The sequence below is a fragment of the Malaclemys terrapin genome, chromosome 19, assembly GCF_027887155.1.
Source record: "Malaclemys terrapin pileata isolate rMalTer1 chromosome 19, rMalTer1.hap1, whole genome shotgun sequence".
Lineage (NCBI taxonomy): Eukaryota > Metazoa > Chordata > Testudines > Emydidae > Malaclemys > Malaclemys terrapin.
In genome coordinates, this window is record NC_071523.1 from 15,786,859 (window position 1) to 15,802,736 (window position 15,878).

The window sequence follows — 15,878 nt, forward strand, 5'->3', positions numbered from 1 at the left end:
TCGGAGGGAAGGACCTGCCACCGAATTGCCGCCAAAGAAGAAAGCGGCGCGGTGGAGCTGCCACCAATCGCGGCTTTTTGGGGGGGGGGGGGGCTGCTTGGGGCAGCAAAAACCCTGGAGCCGGCCCTGCTCACAACAAACTGCAAATTCAAAACATGAACTAGATAGCGAAGGAACTGCTGACTCAAAACCCACTGAAATCAATGGAAAGAACTAATTGATTGCACTGGGCTTTGGCTCAAGCCCTGAGTAAGCAAAGTTGCTGCTACCTATGTTCTTCAGACTCTGGGCCCTCCCTGCACTGCTAGTTACGGGAGCAACAAACAGATAAGGGCTATAAAACCTTGTCACAGCCCTGTCATGGGTCATGCATTTATTTCCTTGAGCAGCCATGTTTGTTTACACCACGTGGAACAGCTGAGCGTGACCTTAAGACAACTTTGATGTCTGTAGGCCAAAAGAACCAGTTACATAATAGTCCGAACAAGCACAGATAGGCAGATAAGGCCTAAAAGAACCTGGGGCAGGGAAAAACTTTAAAAGGAACTAATTTGTTGCACCGTCTGTTCAAACGCACGTACCACTTGAAAGAGATATTTGCACTGGAATTTATTTTTTAGGCATTTACAAGAGAGAGGCCGTCTAATTTATATAAGAACGGCCATACTGGGTCAGACCAATGGTTCATCTAGCCCAGTATCTTGTCTTCCAACAATGGCCAATGCCAGATGCTTCAGAGGGAGTGAACAGAAGAGGACAATTATCAATGATCCATCCTGTGTCATCCGGTCCCAGTTTCTGGCAGTCAAAGCTATTGATCGACCTATCCTCTATAAACTTCTCATTCTTCTTTGAACCCAGTTTACTTTTGCCCTTCACGACATCGCCTGGAAGTGGGCTCCACAGGTTGACTGTGCGTTGTGTGAAGAAGTACTTTCTTGTGTTTGTTTTAAATCTGCTGCCTATTAATTTCATTGGGTGACCCCTGGTTCATGTGTTATGTGAAGGGGTAAATAACACTTCCCTATTCACCCTCACCACACCAGTCGTGATTTTATAGATATCAGTCATCTCTTTTCCAAGCTGAACAGTCCCAGTCGTTTTTAATCTCTCCTCGTATGGAAGCTGTTCCACACCCCTAATCATTTTTGCTGCTCGTCTCTGGACCTTTTCCAATTTGAATATACCTTTTTTGAGATGGAGCAACCAGAACTGCACACAGTATTCAAGGTGTGGCGTACCATGGATTTATATAGTGGCGTTTTTATATTTTCTGTCTTAGGCCTGGTCTGCACTGGGAGTGGAAATCGATCTAAGTTACAGAACTTCAGCTATATGAATAACTTAACTGAGGTTGATGTACTTAGACCTACTCACCGCAGTGTCTTCACTGCGGTGAGTCGACTGCTGCCGCTCCCCCGTCGACTCGGTCTGCGCCTCTCGCGGCGGTGGAGTACAGGATTCGACGGGAGAGCACTCGGGGGTTGATTGATCATGTCTAGTCTAGACGCGATCAATCGACCCCCGCTGGATCGATCGCTGCCCGCCGATCTGGCGGGTGGTGTAGACATACCCTTATTTCTATCCTTTTCCTAATGGTTCCTAACAGTCTGTTCGCTTTTCAGACTGCTGCTGCATGTTGAGCAGATGTTTTCAATGAATGATCCACAATGATTCCAAGATCTTTTTCTTGAGTGGCAATAGCTAATTTAGACCCCATTATTTTGTACGTATAGTTGGGATTATGTTTTCCTATGTGCATTACTTTGCATTTATCAACATTGAATTTCATCTGCCATTTTTGTTGCCCAGACACCCAGTTTCGTGAGCTCCCTTTGTAACGCTTTGCATGCACCTTTGTTACACGATGGTATTACCATTTAAGGCCCCCAAGCCTGAAACCCCTGGTGCCTGAGTGGACCGCTGTGCCCATGTGGAGTTTAATTGAAGTAGGGCTCTGCACAGGGTCAACAGTCTATACTTGGCAAAAAGCTGGAAGGTCAAGGCCTAAACCTGCAGTTGAGAGCTATCTACTGTTCTCTTATTCATTTAGTTTATGAAAACCTTGGGGATTCTACGCATTAAGAAGTGATCCTAACCCATTATGTTAGAATACAAACTCTTAGATTTGAGTAAGGAATATACCAAGTAACCTATTTTCAATCTGGACAGATTTTTCCATTGCTGGAGAATAAGTTTCACAATCATAACGGCTATTGAGTTGTGTGAATGATATTAAACTCCTCTTCTTTTCAGTACTAGTTGAGTTAGATGTTGCACTACAATTCTAATAAGATTAGCTCAGCTAAACAAGCTTGTTTGGAGGGATTAAAAATTCACCCATTCATTTTGTTCTGATGAGGTCTACAAACTAATGGGCCAGATTCTCAGCTGCTGTAGATCAATGTTTCTTCATTGATTTGTTCACACACAATAAAGTCATAACTATTTAATCCTCAAACTGTGTATGTAGGTAAATATCATTCGTGGGAAAATTGAGAAAGAGATGTTAAGGGCTTGATTTGACAAGTGCTGAGCACCGTCTGCCCCCTGGAAGGCAGGAGGAGCAGCAAGATCCCAGCTACTCTGGAAACTTGGCCTTACGGCTCCAATTCAGCACGGCATTTCAACACGTTTACCCACACGTCTAACTCCATCCTGGCCCAGCAAAGCACGTAAGTACATGCTGAAGTCTCACAAAACAATAGCTAGGATTCTCAGAATGGCCTCAAGGAGTAAAGGCATCCACCTCCCATTGACTTGCAATAGGAACTCAATGAGCCAACTAATTTCCTTTGACCCCTTTGAAAATCGCAGCCCACATGCGAAAAATTAACCATGCGCTTAAGTGATTTGCTGAATCGGGTTTTGATGACTTCATCAGTGCCATAGATTGAGTCATAGTCAAAAATGGGATTAGAACTCACTCCTTCTTTACTCCAACGGGTTCACCCTCTAGCTAAAACCTACACTCCCATTTCAAGTACAAAGAGAAAGATTAGTAGGAAAAATATTGACAGACTTTGCATTTCCTCAGTGTTGTGTAGCAATAACCCGACATGACTTTCATAGATAGAAGCAAAGTCCAATACCGTCCAATGGATCCCCAGAGTCAGTGGTGGATTAATAATTTTGCCGCCCCTAGGCCGGGAAATAATTGCCGCCCCTAGGCCCGTCCCAACTCCGCCCTTTTCCCACCCCCATTCTAACCCCCTCCCCAAAGTCCCCGCCCCAACTCCACCCCCTCCCTTCCCCTATTCGATCCCTTCCCCAAAGCCCCGCCCCCTCCTCCCCACCCTGCGAAACAGCTGTTTCGCAGCGCAAGTGCTGGGAGGGGAGAGAAACAGGACGCGGTGGCGCGCTTGCAGAGGAGGTGGAGGTGAGCTGGAGCAGGGGGGCGGGGCGCGGAGGGGAGCTTCCGCCCCTGCAAATTTGTCGGCCTAGGCAATAATACGGCACAGCCCAGAGTGCTTTGCAGTGTTTGGACTGCTCTAATTCCATTTAAATTCATGGGATTGAGCACCAGTGAAAGGAGCTGGCTGAGGCCAGAAGAACACTTCATCCAGCAGAAACTCCCTGGTTAATTTATGGAAGCAGAATGTAGTTACTCATATTCAAAGTGGTCACAAGTCCACAGTTAACTCTCCTTGGGGAAGGGTCTGTGGGACCAGAACCAGGTCTGCAGAGCCTGGGACAGCTGACGTTCCCCACATTGCCACCAAGCAGAGGGCGCACAGAGCACTGTGGAGAATATGCACCACAGGAAGTACCACCCAATGGGTCCAGAGTTACAGCACGCTGGGGTTTTCTGATTGGCCCACGCTCACTATTTAACTCTGGAGGGTATGCCAGGAAGTTGTCCAGGCAACCACCCAGACTTCGAGCTTGCTGCGACTCCAGGCCTCACCTCACTTTCTGATCTCCAGTCTCCGACTCCTGCCTGACTCTGACCCCGACTCTTGCCAAGCAATTACTCTGAGCCCGGCTCGCTGACTATCACCTTGTGACTGTCCTTGTAGGCAGCAGTCCAGCCATGAATGCTAGGCCAGCCTGTGCCGCCTTCGCCCTGGTCCCTTACATCTGGTCATACATTTCGCCAAAATATGGATACATATTAATGTTTCTTTTGCAGCCCGGACACCAAGTGCCATTGAACTCACATTTTTTGCCCTGGAGTATTTATGAGCAAGACACATCAAAAACTTTTTAAACACATCTTTTGTTTCTATATTTTGTTCAGTTTCTTGTTCTCAGAAGTTTTCTAACCAGCTCTAGTGTTTCCTGTTAATGTGGTACACCTCTACCTTGATAGAACGCTGTCCTTGGAAGCCAAAAAAATCTTACCGCGTTATAGGTGAAATCGCATTATATTGAACTCGCTTTGATCCACCGGAGTGCACAGCCCCGCTCCCCCCTCCCTTCCCGGAGCGCTGCTTTACCGCGATATATCCGAATTCGTGTTATATTGGGTGGCGTTATATCGAGGCAGAGGTGTATATGCAGAATTCTCTGTGACTAGAATGGAAAATGGCATACGTTTTTAACTACTACATGGGGGCGGAACTGTCTTTTTTTTTATTTTTTTTTTTAAATGACATTCCTTTTCTAGCAGAGAGAGGACCTACTTTTCAAAGCTTTTATCCCCTCATTTTTAGAAGAATTATGGACTAGAAATGTATTTATGAGCTCAAAAGACTTTCAGCTCCTAACAAAGTTGTTCTGTATCTCCACATAGATCCATTTCTCAGACTAGATGACTTGCATTAGAGTCAGGGGAAGCAAAGACACACCCCAGAGAAAGTCTCCACAGGAGCGTATGCAGAGTGAACCCCTCATGCTGGAAGATCTTCCACCATGAATTGTCTCGCTCTACACATCTCCCCCACAGTATACAACCAGCAAGACTGCTCCCCTCTAAAAGGCGCAGTACAAAGAAAACCATAACTCCTCACGGATATAGGCTCATGCACCAGAAAGATCATGTAAGTGAAGATCTTACACAAAACTGATAGCAACATCTTTCAATACAGAGATACCAAAGGGGATCCAGAAATCAATCCTCTCTTTACATCCTCCCCAAGAACATACAATAAATAGAACGTCACTTCTTGATTCTGCAGATCCTGATCTCTCCCAGAAGAATGGCAGAATAGATTCTGGTTTCTTGTACATTGGGCGAGAGGATTCCAGAGCAGCAGGTCCTTGACAGAAAAGGTTTGTCCCTCAGTACCACCATTAGGGGACAGGAAGACAATCAGCTGTTCCAACCCTACTGACATATTGGTTAAACGGCTAGGAAATTAACAACAGGGCAGACACCCTGGAGCATGGGGCACATTCATCAATATAAACCTTGGGATGTGGCCCAGGTTACGCATTGTAGATTGAATACTTCTTCCTCTGTATCTCTCTTGCCAGCAACAATCCTGTCTTGCTGTGTCCTGTGCTAGCTAGTAAGGGGCTGGATAAAATTAAATCTCAACATGTGTTACCATACATTTATCTTAGGATGATAACGTTACATGCCGTCCTGTAATTAATTGCTTTATCTTTGAGTTTATTGCTTTCATAGTTTCCAGCTCTAAACCACATATTATTGGACAGTGTCCTACAGCGTAATAAATTACTAGGTTTTTTCCAGAGCTTTTCCTTACAAAGGAGATGAGTTGGAAATATATGTGCTCATCCGATATTATGGACACTCCATGTGAATAAGCTGGAATCTGAGCTGTAAGATCTGTGCAACCATCAGAGTTTAAATTTTAAAAAGTGGTTCCATTTGACTAAATTAAAAATTCCAAAAAAATCTCTAATGTACTGTGTTTTATTCAAATTAATAATTGCAAAAGAAATCCGTGAAGCTGCATTAGACAAAGGACTGCAAGGACGCATGGGCATAACCTCAGAGTCAACACTATTCCAATGGAAAACCAGGGGACGCTGCTCTTCAGCTAACAGACATGGGCCATGAAGAGCAGTTTTTTTTAAGAGACTCAAAGCCTGACCCTGCAGTGTCCTGACCACCCTCACCTCCCACTGACTTCAAAGGGAGTGCAAGTTGTCAGCAATCTTACATTAGAAAATAGGAGCTAAGATGTCTTGCAGCTATAAGGCAATATTTGCATTCATATAGTATCGTGAGCTATAGATATGAAGGTAGCAGGAAAGTACTGTACCTTCAAAGTATAGACAAATCCATGCCCCCACCAGTGGGTGCAGAGGTCAGCAGGCATGGGAGATGGAGGAGGAGACAACATTTATTATGAGCCTGATATAAGCAGACTTCAAGTGATGTTAAGTTTTTCTGAATCATACCTGTGCATCACTACAGTTTACACTGCCATAACTGGCTGAGGCTGTAACATTACGTACTTTGTGCATTAGTAAATTAAGCCCTAAATCAGAAAGATCCCTAGGACCTCCCCTGCCATGTTTTCCGACCAGCATGCTGAAGGCTGGCCAAACACTCAGCATAGATACATGAAACAGACTGTGTAACAAGGCCCCTGTTCTACGACCACTTCTCTCTGCCCTAAATAACCCTGGTCATTCCTGGCTGGAAACAATTCCATGTATACATTATTTCGGAACAGTTATTTATTACATTATTTCAGGATCCAGGAAAGGCTGGGCCATAATTACAACAACATGTGCAATATTGCAGAGTCAGTTCCTAAGCGCTGGCTTCGGAAGAAGGCTCCACTTCTGCACAAAAACATTTGCCTTCCGAACACCAGAACTACTTTTCACTCCATATTGGGATGTATAAACCGCCCTGCCAAGCCGTCAACTTGCCAAATTATAGCTCTGCACGGCCACTGAGCAGCAATGCCAAGAACAGAAGTCTAGCGCGAGAGAACTCCAAATGACAGGAACATTTCAGTTTTAAATGAAATCTAAGTACTTCTTACAGAACAGAAAGAAAAAAAAAAATTCCCCAGGGAACATTTTCAGGGCTGTTCAGAGGAAATCAGACAATTCTTGTGATTGTTAGTGGAAACTGTAGATATAGTTCCCTGTTTGCTATTGAAAAAAAATGCACCCTTCAGGATACAAGATTATAAAAACACAAACCCATATTTACTGTTAATACTTTGTCCCGACAGCCAAAACGCAAATTGGTTCTCCAATTCCCTCTGCTTTTCATATGTAATTGTGTTTATAAAGGAAGCAATAAAAGTTTACTAGGACCAGTAGACAAGGCTGATTGATCGCATATTGGCTTATGAGAGACACTAGCCCTAAACAGGAGCAGACACTACCCTTACTGCGCCAATAGCTTCCTACTCCAGTGCATCTACAACACAACACAGCTTTCGTCTTTAGCCATTCATACAGACCGTATCCTGAAATGCTTTACAAAGTTCCCCACCACAGTTAGAGAGTGGAATAATCACAGCAGGAGAGAGAAACAGAGGTACACACAAAGGAGAAACAAACTTGTTTTCATGTGAGATTTGAAAGCCGGGGATGGGGAGGAGGAGATAAAGTGGAGGAACAGAGAAAAGCTGTTCCAGATGATAGGCGCTGCACAGAAGGCTCTTGCACCAACTCTGCTGGGGGGGAGATAAAGAGGAGGCTGGTGCTAATGGACTGGGGACAGGAACAAAGTCAGAGGAGAGACTACATTGGAGTAACTTACACCTTTCAGTCCCACAACACCTAGGATTTACTGACGTTGGCCATGAGCTGACAATCATATGAGCAGTCCCATTGAAGTCAGCAGGACTACCCACATGCATATAGTTAAGCGCGTGCATCAATGTTTGCAGGATCAGGGCTTTAGATTGAACCCCGTCGACCAACATATATAGTTTACACATCCATACGATCCCTCGGACCAGAAATGGGCTCATTGGGTCCGGGAGTCTAAGGGACATGGCACTTCTACATTTGGTTCAGAGAAGGTCTGTAGTTTTGGATGGAGCAACTCCAGGTAGTGACATTACAAGGTAGACAGTTTTGAACTGGATCCTGAAATAAGATAACTACTTGCTTAAAGAATTATATATACACACACATATACATACCCCCTCCCCAAGAGGAAACCCCAATGACTGCCCCAGTCACCAACTGCATGATGAACTTCATGCAGAGAAGCCATCGGTGGTTGGAGAAATGAGCCCTGCTATAAGATGATGACATTTTACATCAAGAAGGGAAGTGAAAAGGGCATCACTAGAGGTTCACAGTACCCCAGAATTGATTAAATCCGGTGGTCACAGAAGGAAAAAAAAGACAAGTAATTGTGGTGGTGTTAGCACTGTTAAATATTGCATCAGCTCTTCCATTAGAGATCTGATTTTATGGTGGTTTTCAACTTGTCCATAGAAATTCATTGTGAGCTGAAGCTTAGGAAAGAGAAGTAAATGCCATTTAAATTTACACACGGGCCCAAATCTTGCAGTCGGATACATGCTGGCAGACCCTTCTACCCTCAAAGAGCCAAGGATTGCGGTCATATCTTGTTATATATTTTTTAGGAACTTCAACTGGGGTTTAAGCACAAAAACTTTGACGTTTACCTTTAAACAACTTCAGCTTTTAGAGAGACCCATCTTGCAACAAAACTAGCGCTGATGCATGAAGGGACAGTCTAGGAAAGACAACATCTGCCCCAGATGCAGCGGGCATCAACAGGAGTTGTGGATGCTCTATCCCAGGGGTAGGCAACCTATGGCACGCATGCCAAAGGCAGCAAGCGAGCTGATTTTCATTGTCACTCACACTACCCGGGTCCTGGCCACCAGTCCGGGGGGGCTCTGCATTTTAATTTAATTTTAAATGAAGCTTCTTAAACATTTTAAAAACCTTATTTGTTTTACATACAATAGTTTAGTTATATATTAAAGACTTATAGAAAGAGACCTTGTAAAAAAGTTAAAAGTTTGGCACGCAAAACCTTAAATCAGAGTGAATAAATGAAGACTCGGCACAGCACTTCTGAAAGGTTGCAGACCCCTGATCTATCCTTTAGGATCAAGCACTTTGCCAGCTGACTACTGCTACCGAGCCAATAAATGCAGCAATCCAAACTGTTACCATTTTGTGTGGTGACCCTCACAGATATCAAAGGTTCTTATTTAATTTCAGGGAAGAGTGCAGCAGATTATACTTTAAAAATCCTTTTTTATATATTTTGGAGAGCACCCCTCCCCCCCCAAAGAAAATTTTAAGATCCTCTAGCTCACATGCTGGGTCTGGCTTTTCTTTTGCTGCTGGTTCCTGAAGCAGAATATAGTAAAAACCTTGGAACTGCCAATTTTTCAGCACGTCTGCACACAGGCACTTCAAAAGGTGGAGTGCCAGGTACTGCACGTGAGCGGCAATGGAATTAAGTTATATCCTATGTACTACATTCACAAGGCAGCAGCAGTTAGAGACCAAGTATGACCTTTAGCTTTGAGTTTGCTAAACATATCTTGCTTCATGTTATCACCTTATAATTTAAGCTGGTGGTGTTAATGTCTGTGAATCCCATTCACAAACTTGTAGCTTTGGTACTTGGAACAGCAAAACCATTCCAGTTCCATATTACAAGATCACAAGACAACGGCTTCAACCAAACACCCTCATATTTGCCACTGTACGATGCAAGCTTCCCCTGGTATCACCAAGCAGAGATTGCACACTTCACTGGCAGCACAGACAACTTAACTGCAGCCATTCTCCCCCCACACCCACACGTCACTTTTACAAAGTATCAATTGTTTCGTATATTTGTATTGGAGAATATTGTTTACTAAAGGGACACTAATTTGACGGATCCAAGATCCGACTGTACATTTGCAACTCCCCACTCTTAAGCCAACTCCATTTTCACAAGCAGGCAAGTGGATCGGCTACATATGAAAATCCAGTCAGTAAGGGAACTGAAACAAACAAGAACCCTGCACAGGATTTTCTTGTTAATTACTATCCTTCACCTGGCCAAAGAGCAAGGACAGCACTACACGAGTGACTTTACCTGCAGTCCCAGCAAACTCAGAATCCAGCCCAGTTTTACTGAGGTTGGATCACACACCCGAAGAGCTAGCATTTTAAGGCTATCCCTCAATATTACATTTTTCTACATGAAGGGTGCTGCAAGTTTAAGGGACAGGCAAATTTTATGCTTGTCCAACATGATATACATATTTTTAAGTTGTACTCAACTGTGCTATTAAAAAGCAAGTACTTCAGAAGGCCCAACTGGCTGGTCTAACATCTGGACCATTTCACACATCCCCATGTGTTTGTTTTGAAATTAATTCTTTATGTACTTTTTTCAAAATAAACGTTTCCAAGTTCTAGGAAATAAATAAATTCGTGCATGAGCAGCTCAGTAACAAACCAATATAAACAATCTACCACATAAGAAACACCCTTCAGCATAGAAACATGTTCCCGTGCTGATGGAGAAACAAGCTTCAGGGTTCAAGCTTTCAAGAAGCAATAAAGAGAATATCATTTTAAGACGGTATGAATATTACCAATAGAGTCATTTTAGATACCAGGCACTATATTCATATCTTATTATGTTAGTGATGCTATAGGCATTAGATCACGTTACTTTTTGACAAATGTTTCATCCATTCTCTTCCAAAAGCTATCTAAAAATGCAGAGATGTCTCGCCAGTGATAGATGCAGATACAAACATCCAAGACCAAAAAGTGCAGCTGTGTATTACAGAGGGATTACTACACTTTGAAAGCTGATTTATGACAAACTGTCAAAGGGCATTGGACTTTTTTTTTTTTAAATATATGAATACAAACAAATTCAAGCATACAAACCCCGCCCCCCCATTTGCGAGGGAAAGCTGGGCCAGAAGTGTGTCCAGCACCCACAGATCCCACTAGAAATCTGGTCTTAATAGTGGAGGCTGAGGACTAATGAAAATCTGGCCCCTCATCTTCATCAGCTTTTATACGTTCCACGGGGTGAAAACGATCATTTCCGAGAGGAAACATCTACCTGATGGGTGTGTGCAAAGGTGCTTCCGCACTTGCAAGAGTGGAAGTCCCTTTGAATACGTCCGTTAGCATATTCTTGGTCATATCCTTTATTACTGGGGTGTCCTGCAGACTGTCCAGAGCAGATGTGTAAGGAGACAGGACAGGGTGACGGGAGAGCGGAGATGCTCAGTGTGCAGAGAGCAGCAGAGGGCTTGCTCAGCGGGAAACCAGCCAACTCCCCGTGGCTAGCGCCAGGGCAGAGGATTTGCCTCTCTTTCGGGGTGATTAGCCGGGCATTGGGGAATGGAATTTCTCCCGTTTCCCAGGGGGGATGTCCGGGAGGCAGCCTGGCTTCCGAGGAGCAGCCGCCTGGAGGAGGAGAAAGGCTTTTGGCCCAGTCTACTAGAGGCAGATACCTGCATGTGGGAAGGGCCATGAACCAGTCTCCCTGTGGGTCTGACTTGGGTAGGGGAATAAGGACCCTCCCTTGCCCTCTTGTGCCTGGGTATTGGGGCGGGAATTGCCCCAGACCTTGGCATTGGGAGATGCCCTGTCCCCCTGCCGGGGCACAGCCATGGGGCAGGGCCAGGCCCCTTATGCCTAGTTCTTAGGTGAGTGTCCCTGGGGGGGGGAGGGAGGAGGAAGCTTCCCCCAAGCCCCCCCCCATGGATAATTGGCGCGGGGGGGGGGGGATCTGCCCCCATGCTGCCCCCCCCATCCGGGCAGTGCTGGGGCTGTATTGAAGGGGGCTGCCCCGGAGCCCCCCCCCAGCCCCGCCGCCTCCCCAGCCCGGGCCGCCATGTTAGTAGCTGCCTCCCCCGGTCCCTGCAGCGGCGGCGGCTGCCCGGGCCTAGCGCGAAGCCGGCGCCGCGGTGCCAGGATCCCCCCGGCCGCGGGGGTGACACGGCTCAGGGGACCCCCCCCCCCAGCGTTATCCAGCCCCGCTGGGGGGCACAAGCCCCGCTGGCTCTAGCGCTGCCCCAGCCCCCTCCCCGGGCACCCCTTGAAGGGCAACAGCCCCCCCCCCCCGGCAGCCCCCTCAAGGGGTCCGTCCACCCCCCAGCGCGATCCCAGCCCCCCCCAGCCACAGCTGCTGGGGGGCTGCTCTCGACGGCCCCCATCTCCCAGGCTCGGGGGCGATTGCTCTATTCCCCCCCCCATATCAAACAAACGCTCCTCGGACCCCCCCCCCCCATGGAAAGTCCCCCCCCCCCCCGACCCACGCGAGTTGCGCCCCCCGGCGCGGGGAACAGGTGCGCTCGGCTGCGCCGCTCCCGGGAGGGGTTTAAAGCCCATCGCAGCTGACAGCGGAGGGGGGGGGCACAAATATTCGCCCCCCCTTCCCCCATTTTAGGGAGTGCCTATAATAAACAGGGCTAGGGGGGGTTATACACACAGACACTCACCCGAAATCCTGGTCCATGGACTTGAAGAAGAATTTGTAGCTGTGCACAGGCCGGTTGCTGAGGACATTTTTAAAATCTGTCAAAGTGACTTTCTCCGGGGGGACGGGCAGCTTCACCAGGTAGGGGGTCTCCTCCTCGTCGATGTGGTAGATGATTTTAGTCTCCGCCATGGGAGAGGGGGGGGGAGGAAGCTTCCGAGGACAAGGGAGGGGGGCCGGGGAGGGGGGAAGCTCCAGCCCCGGTCGGAGCGACCAGGCACTCGCTGGGTTTCACCGCCCCCAGTCCGGCGCGGCTGCAAACAGGAAGGGAGAGCTCCGCTCCTGCCTATTGCACGGGGGATTTCATTCCCTGCACCGCTCTCTAGCTGCTCAAGGGGAGAAATGCAAGCGGTGCCCAGCCCGGCCGGGTGCCCGGCGCCGCGGCGGCCAGCGGGCGAGGAGAGGGGGCGAGCGGGGCCGAGCGGAGGCGGGCCATGCCCCTGAGCTCGCCGGAGAGGCAAGAGGCGACCGCCGCTGGGAGAGCCCCGCACGCAGCCGGCTGGCGAGGGGAGCTGGCTGGGCTGCCTTCGTAGCCGCCTCCTTCCGCGGCGGCAGCCACCCGCTTTTGCTAGTTGCTCTGGATGGGGAGGGGGAGTGAATCCGCTTCCCAGCCTCCTCGGTGCCGCCTCCTCCCCCGGCTGAGTTAAAGGGACCCCGTGAGTCGGAGCCAGCCCCCGCACCCGCCGGGTTACAGGCAGGGCTGCTCCAAAACTAACCCGCACCGCGCGGCTGCCCAGGTGATCTCAAAGCGGGCTCCCGGCTCCCCCTACACCAGCGCCGCGTTTCTCTGCAACCAGGTGACGCGCCAGTCCTGGCGTCCGAGGCGGCGTGGAAACGTGATCCGCGAACCCTGCTCCGGGAATGAACCGGACAAGGTCGCTCGTCCCCTGCTGGCTGCCTGGAAACAGACCGGGGGGGGCTGGTTCCTGGGCGGATTGAAATGGACAAAGACCAAAATCTTCCTAACAAACCAAAAGGAACAGCTGGTCACGTTGGGAGGCTGGCAGGCTGGGCTGTGAATTATAGCCACACTGAAGGCATGTCACGGGTTTATGGTTGCCATGCCTGGAAACCTGGTAGTAAATAATCAACTCGCTTCATATAGTACCTGTCATTTCCTGACTGAGAGTGATTTACTGTTCCACGGGAATATTGGGCCAGATCTAGCCCTCCCTTGCTTTCAAACAGTCCCCCTCTTCATGTGAACAGCCCCTTTGACCCCAGGAAAACGACTAAGGAAGGTGCAGCACCTGAGCACCTACAGTTCCCATTGAAATAAAAATCAAGCTGCTCTATGTATGTGCCTAAATATGGATCTGGGAGCAGAACAGCCAGGGTTGAAAATGTAGGCCAGATTTTGGTGCCTGGCCCATTCGCAGCCCCTCCACCTGCTTCTCTTCTCCAAATTGCTCCGTCTCCTTGTAGGAATAACCTGTGGGAGAGGGACACACGTGGCACTGGCTTTGCATGAATAGTTGGAACAGAGGGAAACCAAAGAATGCTGGAATTTAGGAAGGAAAAAAAGGACTTTGGGGTTAAACCGAGCAAGAGCTGGTAAAAGAGAGGTTTTGGTAGCTGCAGAAAAATGTGTCTTGTGCTTTGTAACTGGAAACAGAGCAGTCACTGGACAAATCAGGGTTGTGCCTTCCCTTTGTATTTCAACAGAGCTGGGTTGGGGTTTTTTTTATTTTTTTTTTTCTGTCTAATCACCATGCTCTGTGTTCCCCTGCCGTTAGTACAATTTGTCATGGACCAAAGCCTATGCTAATAAGCCAGCAGAGAGAGACATTTGCCATCTTCAGAATCTTCTTTCATAGGTGCTGATTGGGAATCTATCAAGTGTAGATACTGCTGGGGTGGTTGGCATCTACAGAGCTTGTGACCTGTCATAAAAATGTAATCCTTTCTCAGAAGCCATGTTGCCGTACCACAAAGACTATCCCATGCTTTGCAATAGCTTTGGTCCTACTGCTACAGGTCTGAGCGCGGTGCTTTGGAGCAAAGAAGCGGTCCTCTGGTTCTAGAGAACACCTCGTTAGGGGAGTATATCCTGTAGCTCCTACATTTGAGTCACTCCAGCTTCCCTCCTTAGAAAGTCCAAAGGAGGGCAACCGGCGTGTGAAGATTTCCAAAAAGTATGGCTGGGTCGTGGGGAATCTGCTGTTCATTAAAAACACTTCTGCAGCAAAACCCCAGACTAATTATATTCCTTTTTTTTTTTTTTTGCGCCACCCCCAAGAAAGAGCACATTCGTTTCTCCAAATATTCAGCTGCTGCCTGTGGAAAGGGAAAGCGCAACTCAGTAATTGAATGACCTGCGGCCGTGGAATGATTTTTCCATTAGAAAAAAATAACAGGGGAACCAGTTGTGTTAATGCAGCTGCAGTAGGCCAAACGGTTCGTTAACATTGTTACTATTTATTATTTGGAAAGGGGAGGGAGGGGGTATCCCCAAATCGAAGCCTGAGGCGTGAGATTTTGAAAAGCACCTAGTTAGGTTCCCAATTCCTGTTGATTTTTAATGGGAATTGGGCACCTACCTTTAACTTCCTCAGGCACCTTTGAAAATCCTACCCTACATCTTACATTTACGTAGCATCTTTCAGCCTGAGGTGCTTTTACAGACTATGGGCCCAATCCTGCAAACATAACTGAGTGCAGTCCCTTTGCTTAGATGTGGTAGTAAGTTTATCTCCACCAAGCAGCCATCACTGAAGTGGATGGGGCAGCCAGATGGAAAACCGGTGCACAGCTTGCTGTGCATCAGTCATCAAGGAGGGAAGGTTTTTATTTAATTTAGTTATTTATTACTCGGTACTTGGAATGTAAAAGTATTTCTGGGTGGCACAGCCAAAAGACCGTTTGATCCTGCCATCCTGGGGATGGACTTATGGTTCTTTCTACCCTCATTTCCTATGTTCCCATCCCATTTAAAAAGAAGCCATCTCACCCGAAAGGAACCTAAACATTCTCTATTGTAACAGACACATAGCATCATTCTAGCGTGTGTTGAGTGAGCGTGGGGCTTGGATTCATTTCAGTAACACTTAGTATCATTGTAACTGGGGCTGACAAAAGGGGGGATAGGGAGACAAGTGTACCAAGGCCCTGATTTCAAAGGGCCCTCCCTCCACCATCTGTAACATCTGCCTAAATAAAATGAAAGGGGCGGGGCAGCGAACATGATGTACCAAGGTCTCACATTTCTATTGCCAGGTCTGACTGTGACATGTATTGGGAAACCACAATGCTAGCGCCAACTATCTGCCGGCACGCCTAAAACTGTGATGTAATCACAAAATTGCAGTCACTGAAATTCTCCAACCCTGACTCGCTACGGGCATTTATACCACTGTTTTCACCACTGAGCCCAAATCCCTGTCTAATCCTTTAACAAGACATGCAAGGTGAACAGCAAGGAAAAGCTGGGGCCTGAATTTTCAAAACGTCACTAGTGGTTATAGGGTGGCTCAGTTTTGGGGTGTCCAATTTGGCA

The 15,878-nt window shown here is 47.4% G+C and overlaps 1 protein-coding gene across 5 annotated transcripts in view; it reads right to left on the reverse strand.

Annotated features, from left to right (window-relative positions):
* Positions 1-14,550, reverse strand: part of DVL1 (dishevelled segment polarity protein 1) — a 180,091-nt gene extending 165,541 nt beyond the window's left edge. For all 5 annotated transcript variants that reach the window (XM_054009457.1, XM_054009456.1, XM_054009461.1 and 2 more), the window contains exon 1: positions 12,345-14,550. In XM_054009457.1, the coding sequence (XP_053865432.1) occupies positions 12,345-12,514 (170 nt within the window). In that variant the 5' untranslated portion in view covers positions 12,515-14,550. The remainder of the gene's footprint in view (positions 1-12,344) is intronic.
* Positions 14,551-15,878: the final 1,328 nt, after the last annotated feature.